At 43.2% G+C, this 13,069-nt stretch overlaps 1 protein-coding gene across 1 annotated transcript in view; it reads left to right on the top strand.

The window, feature by feature from the left end:
- The window catches only part of LOC146817714 (gamma-aminobutyric acid receptor subunit rho-1-like), a 416,531-nt gene that overhangs the window by 398,605 nt on the left and 4,857 nt on the right, over positions 1-13,069 (top strand). The window contains exons 8-9 of the mRNA XM_085611171.1: positions 3,262-3,414; positions 10,897-11,093. Coding sequence (XP_085467297.1) covers positions 3,262-3,414; positions 10,897-11,093 — 350 coding nt within the window. The remainder of the gene's footprint in view (positions 1-3,261; positions 3,415-10,896; positions 11,094-13,069) is intronic.

A 13,069-nucleotide genomic window follows, 5' to 3' on the forward strand; every position in this document is an offset into this window, starting at 1 on the left:
GGGCAGGGGTCGGTAGTGTACCTTGGACACTTGGTGGGTAGGGGAGCGGTGCAACCCCTCCAGGCGAAAATCGAGGCTATCATGGCCTGGGAACCCCCCAAGACTCAGACTGAGGTCCGAGCTTTTCTGGGCCTCACAGGATATTACCGCCGCTTCGTGAAGGGGTACGGTACCATTGTGGCCCCTCTCACGGAGCTTACGTCCAAGAAACAACCTCGACGGGTAGTCTGGACGGAGGCTTGTCAGCAGGCCTTTGTGAAACTGAAGCAAGCCATGTGCGAGGCCCCGGACTTAAGGGCCCCAGACTTTTCCAAGGAGTTCATTGTCCAGACGGATGCATCGGAACATGGCATTGGGGCAGTGTTATCGCAACTCAATGAAGAGGGTCTGGATCAACCCGTGGTCTTCCTATCCCGGAGACTACTTCCCAGGGAACAGAAGTGGAGTGCAATAGAGCGTGAAGCCTTTGTGGTGGTATGGGCTCTGAAGAAGTTGCGGCCATACCTGTTTGGCTCGCACTTCCTAGTTCAGACCGACCACAGACCCCCTTTGTTTGCTGATGCAGATGAAGGGGGAGAATCCCAAGTTGCTAAGGTGGTCTATCTCCCTACAGGGAATGGACTTTCAGGTGGAACATCGGCCTGGAGTGGACCACGCCAATGCAGACGGTCTCTATAGGTATTTCCACCTTAGTGATGAGAACTCCCAAGGGGTTGGGTAGCTCTCCCCACTTTCAGCTGGGGGGGACGCGTGTTAGACCTGTCAGCCCTTTGGGTGGTCCCTCCTCATCATTATTTATTTTGTCCCACTTTTGCCTCAAACCCTGTTATAATTTTTCCTTTTTGGGAACCACCAGACTTTTTAGTGTTGATGCAGGATCAGGGAGCCATTTTCCCTACCCCTGGAACTTCTGTCTGAGGGCCTGAGACACAAAATGGTGGCCACCCATTGTCACCTGTGACATCACCAGAACCCACTGGAGGTTTCCAGAACATTCTAGAACCCTGTGACAGAGAGAGGCAGTTTAGAATGTTGGGAGGCCATCTCAGAGTGGCAGTTGGCAACTGACTGGAGAAGAGTGAGGACAGAGATAGAAGGAGGTCGGAGTAAGGCAGCAGAGGTGGAAACCAGTGCTTGGAGTGGGGTCCAGAAACCCACCCTTGATGCTAGTCTCTACTGACCAAGCCCAGCCTAGAGCCCTGTGTGGGACCAAGACCAGAAGAACCATCTTAAAGGACTGAACATTTGAAACAGGCCTTAAAGAAGAAGAACAGCAAGTTCCTGACCTGTTCAGCAGTGTCCTCCTGAAGTCCTGACGTCGAGAAGCCTGGAGACCTGGGGCCTGAGGTGAAGAAGCGGCGCTGACAGAAATCAGACGTCGTACCCGGAGCCGCCAGAGGTCGATGGAGGGCGCCGACGGAGGTCGTGGAGAGTCACCGGAGGTCGAGTAAGGAGTAACCCGAGGTCGAGTGAGGGCACCGACGGAGGTCGTGGAGAGGCGCCGGAGGTCGAGTCGGGAGTCACCTGAGGTCGAGGTGAGGCGTCGACGGGGGAGTGAAGTCCGCCCACCGGAGTCGCCGGAACCTGAGGTGAAGCGCGCCGGAGGTCGGGAGTGGAGATCGCACTCCGGAGACACCAGGAAGTGGGGAGTCCGAGACCCTGTGATGCCGGAAGGCGACATCGAGTCGAGGCCGCCCAGCGACATCGAGCCGAGGCCGCCCAGCGACATCGAGTCGAGACCGGCCAGCGACATCGAGTCGAGACCGCCCAGCGACATCGAGTCGAGGCCGCCCAGCGACATCGAACCGGAGCCGCCTCACGGCGTCGACGCGGTGCCGAGCGGAGCCGATCATCGTGAAAAGGGCAGTAAGTGGTAGAGGGTGCGTTTAAGGCCCTGTGGAGCCCTAAAAGACCATTCTAGGGGCTAAAGGGGTGTTAGAACTAGCCTGGGAGTGCCAGGGGTGAACTGAGACTGGTACAGTGACCACCATAAAGGGTTGTGTGGTTTGGAGGGCCAGATCTTTAGGTTACTCTTGTTCTGCCTCAGCTTAGGCCCCAGCCTTGAACAATCTAGGTGGGACACCCCCATGCCAACCAAGTGTCCTTAAGTTGTGTATGGGCAAAGTAAGACCAAGTGACCTCATGTAAATGATTTGAATTGTCACTGTCATTGATTGTTTTACCTTATTTATTGGAAGTGCTTTATTTATTGTCATCCACTAATTTATTCCTGCACTATATTTATTGTCTGACTGTATTTATTTGCCATCTGTATTTATTGCACATCTATTTATTCCTTGCTTATTTATGACCTGAACCTATTTATTGAAATTCCAATGTAGTATTATTTATTTGACCTGCTCTTTCAAGAAAAATCTTATGGTCTTGTATTTATGTAATGAAACCTGCAACTAAGAGAAAATAAGATAAAGACATATATATTTTCAACTTGACTTGCATAATTTTTACGGTGTAGTGTCGTTTTTGGAACGGATGAACGCATGGTTATTGTGAGGGTGTGACGTACGCTTAACACGGTGCCTGACCCCCAACCGCTCGAGCCAAGCTACCACTGTGCTGGGAACCTGGTGACTGCTAACCCGGTTGCCCGGTTTCCAACAGATGCCTTTCTGAGAAAACAGTGAGAATATGGGGGAGAGTAATTGCCTTCTCAGCAGAATCACTCTGTAAACCACCCTTCAGGCCTAGAAAAGCAGACAAAGTAAATGATTATGAGGAAACATATATTTTTAAACACGAGGGGCCTGATTCACAAAGGTAAACGTACACTTTTATTTAAGTTTACGATTGTTCGCTATCCACAAAGGTCTGTTACCAGTAGTATATCTACGACTGCGGAGACTCCGTACATAAAAAGATAGAACAGATCTACATTTGTTTGTACAGGGACCCGGCAGTCGCAAAGATACTACCAGTAAAAAACTTTGGTGAATAGCAAATAATCCTAAACTTACATAAAAGAGTAAATTTACCTTTGTGAATCAGACCCATAAGTAGTCCTGCACCAGAGTATCTCAAGAGAACAAGTTGGAGTGAGATGGATGCATATATTTACCAATATTCATCTGAATTTAGGCTTAATTTGCTGATTTCCTTATCATGAAAATTGCACATCAGTTATACGTTTGTGGTGGGAGAAGCAAAAATAGACTTGACTTGTAACACATTTTAAAGAAGTTTTCTTAAAATTCCCATTTCTGCTCTAAGACGTCCTTCTGTTTTTTTCTTGAACCCATATAGGATGGTACAACCGTCTGTACATCAACTTCACACTACGTCGTCACATTTTCTTCTTCCTGCTCCAGACCTACTTTCCTGCCACTCTGATGGTCATGCTGTCTTGGGTGTCCTTTTGGATCGATCGGAGGGCTGTGCCAGCCAGGGTTCCTTTAGGTAAGGGCATACATGTCGGTAAAATATGTGAAATGTTTAGAAATCCCCATTGGTCGGGTCACTCTGCAAAAGAAAACTCCACAGGACTTCCCAAATGTGGTATTGTCCATATTTACAGCATGAGCTGACACTTGTGATGATGAGCAGTAAGTGACCATTGATTGAGAATGAGTGTTTGACATTCTTGTTGCATATAAAAGAGGAGTGTCCATGGGTCTTACTCAATTTTTCTTTTGAAATATACAATAATTCTGCTCCTGGGCCCAATGCTGGTTGAGACCATACAGGAGTGGAAATATAAATAAAAAAATTAAATCCAGCCAGGCATCACACTTCAGAGCTATCTTATTTGTCAGCAATCCACAGCTAAGTTTAGACTTATTTTTGGTCTTCCCTCTTGAAATCTAAGGTCACTCAAACTTAGTGGCAAGGGATAAATGGAGAGTGTACACAGGGGAATAAAGACAGATCTTTCTGGACAGATATATGGGACCCTTGCCTGTTATAGCCTTAAAGGCCAAGCAAAGAGCATTAAAGACACATCTTTGCTGCACTGGAGGCTAGTGAAGAGAAGGGAAAAGAGACTTCACTGAATTTCTTCGAGAAAGGTTTCGAGTGATAAGTGCCACCATATTATGTACCATTTGGAGCCTATTCAATATGTAGGCTGGCAAACCTAGCTAGAGGGCATTTGCGTAGTGTAGGCGATATGAGATAAGAGCCTGGACTGTGGTTTTATGAACAAAAATGGGCAGATATAAAAGAATTTTGTGAATAGTCTGCAGCATAGCAAAGATCTTAGAAACTATCATAATGATGTGTGATGCAAATGAAAGGTCTCTGTCAAACAGTAAACCCAAGTTTCTTGCACAGAGTGGTAGATGTTGTGGAACCAAGTTCTTTCAGAAACCATTTGGAAAACCCCTTAGGACTATTGACATCGAAAAGTAATATCTCAGTTATTCCAGCATTAAGCTTCAGAAAGCTGTGGTTCATACATTCAAAGATAGCTGACATGCAGGTGGAGAAACAACTCCTTGTTTCTTCCAGATTGTAAGAGATGGAAACAGCAACCTGGGTGACATCTGCGAGTGCAGGAGAAGTCGTAGGATCTAATCCAGGCTTCTCCAACAAATGGCTCACGAGCTACTGGTAGCTCTCCAGCTACCTGTGTGCATCCTAGCCTATTAAATTAAAAACATTTTCTCGTAGGAGTTAATATATGTACACCAACATTGAAAAGTGTGTATTTGAAATGAGTGTGTGTTCATTTTCAGAACTCCCAGGCTGATGTTTGGAGAAAATGATTGATTGCATTTTCAAAATATATTTAAAGCTGGTGTGTGAGTGATAAATCATGCAGCATTTGGGAGATATATTACTACATATTATTAACTTGATGCCAGTGCCATTGTAGCTATGCAATAATGTAATCTTGCATGATGTGGTCACTATTACAACTCTAGTAATAGTAGCTGTGGAGGATTTCAATTGAACATAAGTAGTTCTTATTACAGAAAAGGTTGGAGACCCCTGAATTCTAATCAGAGCACCTAAGGGAGCCAAATACATATATAAAAATGTTTGGGACTGAGAGAAGATCCCTGAGGCAGCCCACAAGGAACGCTAAAGTCATCCGATACAAAAGGGAAAAGACACAGTCAGAAAGGCCTCCTCCCCTCACTCAACAATGCTAACAGCATGCGCCACTCAGCACATCTTCGTATATATAGGAAATCTCACAATTAGCTGGTGGATAAAAATAACTATCCTTTCCATAAATTATCAAAATCATTTTAAGTGTTACTAATGAGTTTATGTAACAAACCTTTAGTTCTTTTGTGAAAGTAGCCACAGTGTTATGTCTTCACATTACAGAGCAACTGAGTTGACTTCAGAAAATCGATGTTGCTGCGTTTTGGCTGTAGTAACACTTTTTAGAAGGTTTTCTCAAGAAGAAAGTATCATTTTTCATAGAGTGCCTATATGTAATCACGTCTACGATTCATAACAAGAGGTACTTCAGTATGCCAATTGTTGCAAAAGCCGGCTATTAGCGCATGTCACATGGCAGACATCTTTCCAAGATAGAAATGATCACAGAAGATACATTTAAATAGAATAAATCATGCCCAAAACACTGCCACACAGTAACTGCACCATGTTTTGTCTTACAAATAGACATAGTACTTATGTGTCCAATTGTCTTTTTGTTACTTTACTGGAAACGGAATAAATTACTTTTAAAGAATACTCTGACCACCAGTTAAAAGCGCTCCATCGCTATATTATTGCCTGCAGTTGCATATTGATTGTGTCTTAATTGCCCAACGAAGCCTCCTCACTGGTGGTTAATCGGTAAAGTCCACATTCATTAGTGAAACAGCATCTCAGTAGCGCCCTCTACTGTTTGCACTATTTAGGGTCATGCTGAGGATGATGTATCCTCATCCTGAGCATGTATGCAGCAGATATGATACTGGAGTATTGAAAATATTGTCTAGTTGAAATATCCTGTCCTTAATAGCATTCTCAAAAATATCACCCGCTTTAAATAATGATAGCAAATCTACACCCAATGGGTATTTTTATATTCTGACATACAACCGTGAAGCAGCACACATGTGTGTTTACCTCTGGTCATGTCTCACTACTGCGGAGAGGCTGGCTATCCACTTAGGTTGGGCTGGAAAAGCAGAATAGCATAGTCCACACACAGCTCATGTAACAAGCCAGTCATTTTAATCTTCATAATGGGGAACATATTTTCAGCTTGCAGTTACCTTCTAAATACGAAGATTTACCTTCACCAGGAATGAAAATGGCCCTTATACTTTTTATCCAACACCAAAGCTAGAGGAGTATTTAGTGCCTGGCTGGTTCACATCAACATTTTGTGAGCATTTAAGGCTGACTTGCGAAAAAATAAAACATGCTACTTCAGCCATAGTTTAGAGAAAAACACATGCATTGAAGGGAGGTTTAGCAGCTCCATACTGCCGAGATGCCAGGGACACCAGCACTCCAGTCCATAACAGAATCCAGGGTCAAATGCAAACTAAAGTCGATCTTGTACATATACATATTGATCAACTCCAATGAATTTGTCTCACTCTATAACTTCTGAAGAACGTCTTACCAACAAACATCCAAATATTGCATCTATTTGCTTCTTTGTGGTACATGCTGATCAATACTACCATTTACCAAGGAATCTTTCCTGACAAGAAGGAATAAGGCCAAAACATACACAGTATAGAAAAACCCAAACTCGACTCTGATCTTCCAGCAAATTGTAAACCTATTCAACTTAAGCATGCTCGGAAAAGCTATTGAAACATGTGCATCTTGACAACTCATTGCCTACACTAGTAAAGAGCAACTCTGTGTGTGATTGTCAATCTTTTTTTCAATGCGGCTAAAGCACTGTGATAGATTAAAAAAAAAAAATCTAAGATGAGGTAAATGGGATTCTTGATGGGTGATTGGTACTCCTCCTTTCTAACTCACCGATCCTAGCTGGTGAAGATTGGATGCCGTCCATCAGGCAATGCTGCAACACCTGCCAATATGCAGCAAAGTTCTATGTCAGTAGCCACGCTGCTCAGATGATCTTGAGTTAGTTATTCTAGAGACTGGCAGTCTACATACACCAATACATGCATAACATCTAAATCTGTTTAAAAACTCAAACCAATAGACATCTCTCCTTCCATCCATTTCTCCCACAGAGAAATGCGTAGGCTTTGTTCTGGAGTTCTTTCTTTCATCGCTCCCCACATAAACAAAATGATCAAAGCCGCCAAATATCACCTTTTACTGTGGACCACCCATCTAAAAGACTACTTCTTAGATACTGGTTATCTCATGCTTGGACATTCGGAACAGGATTCTTACTGGGTAGCCTTACACCTAGCACAACATTATCCCATCTGTTTTACAACCATCTCTCCCCCAGTTAAAGTCTTATATTCCATTTCAAGGTTTGACAATATCACTCCAATACTTTTCAGTTTACATTACTACTGATTGAAGCAAGAGGAAATTTGAAATTGGATGCCTAATCAAACCCTGCACTTGAATTCACAGACAAGTGAGTACACCAAGTACCACTCCAACCGGAACTCTTTGAACTTAAGATCTTTTTCTGGAGAATCATCTTCTTTCTTAAATTCTTCTCTAGTGGATTTAAGGACCAAATCCCTTTCAGAGATCCATTCGATAGTGGTGCACAGGTAATAAATGCTGTCAGTCAATCTCTCATATGATTCACAGCTTTCTGCTTATCTTAAACAACACCTTACCTTTTTTTACCATAGTTATGTGCTAATGTAAGTTCATTAGTTCATGAACACTATATAGGACTCTAAAATAAATATTTAAATTAAATAATAAATAAACACATCTAAGCCAAGTACCCCTTTGGCCATCATGGAATGTTGATAAATGGGGTCTTGTGAGGTATATTCCTGCCTTCAGTCTATGGAACTGGATCAAGACAGTTGAGAAAGGGAAGAGAATACTGTACAGGTATATTAAAATGGTTTGGTCTGGGGACTGAATCAAGCTCTAGTGGATACACTAAATAAAACACTGCTCATTACTCACAGTTCTGAGTGCTGCTGGAATGTAAGAACACAATAAGAGGTATGTTGTTTGCCTGCAGAAGGTTAGAGAGAGGACTGTACATGCTTTTGTTTGTTTCTCTGACTATAAAGGCTGCATACAGGGCCAGAGAAGTGGGTTGCCTCCTGAAGACAAAAACAGAGAATAGGTTCAAGGACATCTATGCAATAACAACCAGCTATAGATGTTGGAAGTAAACGTCGGTTGTGGTACTGACAGGGGACGGGCAAAAACATTTTCCAAAGTGAATGTCTGGTGTGTTGCACCGAGGCCCTCCAGGGTGCTCGACGGGCTTCTCTAGTGAGGAAGGGGAGACAACTGATGACCCTTTTCTACAGAGCGCTCAAGGGCGACATGGTGCATAACCAGTATGTGGCTCGAGCGGCCTGGGACCGAGAATTGGGTATGCCCATTTCAGATTCAAACTGGGAGGGGGCAATGTAACTGGTGCGCACGTTCTCGTGTTATAATAGATTTAAATTGCTTCGTTTTCATTTTCTAAACCGCACTTATGTCACATCACTCAAATTTAATAAAAATGGACCCCACCAGGGTGGCGAACTGTACCAGGCGTTTCTACATCTAGCCTGGGAATGTGCTCAAGTCCAGGGATATTGGGGACAGGTGCTGCCATGCATTGATAGTTCCACTGGCTTAAAGATCCTCCCAACACCGTTGGCATGCTCGATAAGAGTGGTGGCTCGGCCAAAGGGTCACAAGATCCCTACAAACTAGCTCAGCTGGCCCCCTCCTGTTGGCAAAACGCCAAGTGGCTGTTGGGTGGATGGGTGCATGAGCGCCTAATCTGGAACATTGACTGAGGGATTTACTAGAATGGGGTGTGGCGGAAGATTAACACATGAGTGTCATGCACAGATGACGGTGCAGCTAATTAGATATTGTTATGGACACAACTGCTACTTAAGTTTCAAATAAATGACGATTCGGGTTCCGATAGCGGTTCTAAAGCATCCGAGTGGCTGTGGGAGGGCTGCGGATGTGGCAAACATTTCACAAAGCTCAAGTATATATATGTGGGCCTCCTCCTTGTGTGCTGTACTTGCAAATCTGGTTCCCTTGCATTTCATGCCATATATGCACAGCACCCAGAGCCCAAGGGATGGCCCCTTCTCCAGTATTCAATGTTTAGAATGCGTGTATAGTTTTAGGACGCTGTGGGACTGAACCTTTTAATTGCTAGACTACAAACTGTATATGAATCGGATAACCTGCACTGTATGTTTTTTCTGTTTTTGTTACTGAAAAATCAATAAAAAATAAGTTTAAAAAAAATAATTTCTAGTGTATTGTCCTTAGAGCATGTTTGGGGACATTTGGAGCACCAGGACTGAAGTCACAGAACTTTGCTACAGGTTATTAAAGTTTGGACTTAAAATGTTTTTCACAGTTTGAAGACCAAGACACAGAACATGCGACAGCTGGCAAGATTTTCACGTTCCTTGCACTATGTGTTTTGTGCTGCAAGCAACAAATCTTCAGCAGCAGCTCAAAACGAAGGTATCCAACCTTGTGGAGCTCTGCCTGGCCCCAGACTGCAGGCTTAGTTCTGACTTCCAGAAAAGTTCCAAGGAAAATCGTACGAGTGATAATTAGAAACAAAATGTGCCAGGTGGAAACATAATCTCAGCAGCTACAATTTCAAGGTTTGTCGTACACTGAGCATTTTGCAGCACTGCTTGTAGCTCCTGCAAGACTGCAGAACCAGCATCTCTAACATCTAGAGTCCATCGCAGCCACAGTTTTCCCCCTTGCCAAGCTGGTGGATTATGGCCTCCAAGAAAAGGCTAAATCCAAATGTCAAATATTTGGCAGTGGTGAACCACTTGTCCTGTATTGATTTCTGTCCATCACCAGTTGGCTCCAGAGGTGTCTACAATCTGGGCCAATTCACTCCATATAAAAAAATTTATGAAACTTTAATGTTCTTTTTGGTGATGCTGTTCAGATACAACATGTATTCCCTCTAAGGAAGACCTCGGTGCTTGTTCCAGGCTACCAAAAGTAAATTGAAAGTTTACTAAGCAAAACCTGTTTGTACTCAAAGGTGCTAGATTGTGTTAACCATGTGGGACCTCAAAAACATCTCATGTGAATACTGGGGTCCCTCTCTTCCGTAGCTTGACAATCCAGTTTCCAACAGCCTATAACTGGGGCCACCATTTCAAGAGTCTCAAGTGAATTTAGGATTAAGGGCAATTTATTCAGGTTTAGACCTGATTTACTTGTGAATTAGAGTTGCCTCCTCCTATGCAGCTAGCTGTGCCTATGCACCGGCATGGATAATGGAGACCTGATGTGTGTTTCAAACAACGGTTTTGATCAAGTTCACGCTTCTGGAAGAGTTGCTGCGACGCCTAGGCATACACATATCCAATGGGAGTGCTGGCGGAATAACCAGCTCCATAATGACGGAGTACATTTTGGTAAACACAGAAAGCTTTTATTGCAGCATTACCTCCTCGTAAGTCTCACTATGTTTTTGCTGTGGCGAGGAAGACTACACTTGGAGTAGTAACCGGTATATTACCTCCACGTAAGTATTCCTCGCCACAGTGAAAACGCAGTGAACCCATGTGGCGAGGCAGACTACGCTAGACGCAATGAAGATTTTGCGTAAGTAACCGGGGAATATGTCTGCACTTTCAATGCATATTTCTGTAATGGATAGTAAATCTACACCAGTGTTTCCTTGTAACATCTGAATTAGGTCTGTTCTTAAACAGATGTCTGTGGGTATGGATAGCCAATGAATGTGTACTTTTGTAGGGTATTTCTCACCAGTCACTTAGTGGTAGTATCTTGTGTCTAATGAGTGGTCTTGATATGGTTTTGCAGGTATTACCACTGTACTGACCATGTCTACGATCATCACGGGTGTGAACGCCTCTATGCCACGTGTCTCCTACATCAAAGCTGTGGACATTTACCTCTGGGTTAGTTTTGTGTTTGTTTTCCTTTCTGTGCTGGAATACGCTGCAGTGAACTACCTGACCACAGTCCAAGAGCGGAAGGAAAGGAAACTAAGAGAAAAGGTAAGATCACTTACTCTTAATTATTGTATTAGGAAGTCAACATTTTAAATATTTAAGAAATGTAACTTGCTCACCGATAACACAACAGATTACTTTGTTACACAGTTAATTTATTACTTTGTAAGTTAAAACATGACACCAGTATTTAAAATCTGTACATCATTGTAACGTTCTTTCTATTCACAAAGCACATCATTTCAGACAGGTAGCTTAACATCCCTTATTGACAACCAGTTGTCACTTTATTCTAGGAATTTCTTTTTCATGTTTTGTATTTCAGAACCCTTTGCCCACCCACTCCAGCACTAGCTGTCCCACCTATTATTTTTTCTCTTATGACGGTCATCCAGGTCCTCAGACGTTTAGAGAGGCATGGATTACTTTCACCTTTTGAGACCCAAAACCCCTACTGCATATGTTTTTTCAGTTTTATTAAATCACCAAAACTTTAAATGCCTGAATTAGCGGTCATTTTAACACTTTAGACACATAGACTTTGGAGTTAGTCTCACAATGGTTGATAAAACCTATATGAACCCCGATAAGATCTTGTAAACTCAATGTGGCTTTGGTCAAACTCCATTTGAAAAAAAAAGAAGAGAACAATATACGAAAACCCTCTACCCTTGTCAAACTATGACTGGAGGTCAAAACTGAGATTGCCAATCTGGGTATTAGAGATGGTGTCTAGATTAGCAGTGTCCGAGGAGACTGCCAGAGCATGAAGCATTTCGGCATTAGCCTCTTGAAGCAGGAATTGTACAAACCTTTAGGATTGCCATCTTGAATTCATAGAAGAGAGGACCTGTCACAAAGTCATAACCTACCACCTGAATTGGTAGGATTGGTAAAAGGTTTGCTTCTTGACACTTTGGTTCACCCTCACTGCTCCTTTCTTTAGTAAGATGTGGGCACAAATGCTCCTCCAAGGTTAGAAGATTGCGTGTACAAATCTTCACACACTAACCAGACCGTGCTGACTGGATGGCCTGTGCATCACACAGCAATCTCTCCTTACATCGAATCTTTGAATGTCTTCGTATTTGTAAAGCACTCCCGAGAGGCCATGACTCAATTCCTGCCATCCGGTGGTCCTAAAATCAAATTGCTCCAAGGCCCTAAATACTTTTCACCCTAGATTTATTTGTGTGGTGCTTCCTGTGACACACAAATACAGCAGAACTTTAGATACTTCAGTATCTACAGGTGACAGGATGTTCTCATGGATGGTGAATGTCTTACTAAAACAATTCTTATGGAGAATATCATAGGAACAGGGAGTCACTAAAACAAAACGATGGCTTCTCTTATCCTCCACCTTGCTTATGACTGCTCAGTACATTATGCAAGCTGCAGGCTGCAATGGGGTAATGCCATCGCAGTATTCCAGAGTGCAAGAGAGAGAGACGAGAGAGGAACTGCAGGCACCATCACTCTGAGGACAAAATATAAAGTGCATGTTTCTCCTGAAATCGAGCTTTCAGTGTAAGACCAACAAAATATATCACTCTGTCCTAGACTCTGCAATATACAAGTTGCAATCTGGCTACATTATACATCAACCAGGCTTCATAGGAAGGACCCATCATATCCTGAGACCTTTTAGAAATTTGCTTTGCCCGTGAGATCCTTATATACCATATTTGGCACCAGTCCTGTCCTTTTAGGGAGATGATGCATGAATCTTTTCTAAGGTACTTTCTGTCCCACTTGTGGCCCACCCATTAGACTTCTGCGAAAACTACACTGATACAACCATCTTAGTGGACACGCCATTTCTGAGGCTAGACAATCTGACTGTACACTGGCAGATCTCTTGTTACTGGATGAGCTCTAGAACCCCTGCAATAGTGGACTCCATGTGTACTATGACTGTCAAATGTTTAATCCATGCTGTAGACCCAGGATGGTGGGCCATAGTTCCACTTATATATAAACAATTTGGGCAGGGATGGGAAAGTTAATAAAGCTGATGA

Source organism: Triturus cristatus, chromosome 6 (genome assembly GCF_964204655.1).
Source record: "Triturus cristatus chromosome 6, aTriCri1.1, whole genome shotgun sequence".
Classification (NCBI taxonomy): Eukaryota; Metazoa; Chordata; class Amphibia; order Caudata; family Salamandridae; genus Triturus; species Triturus cristatus.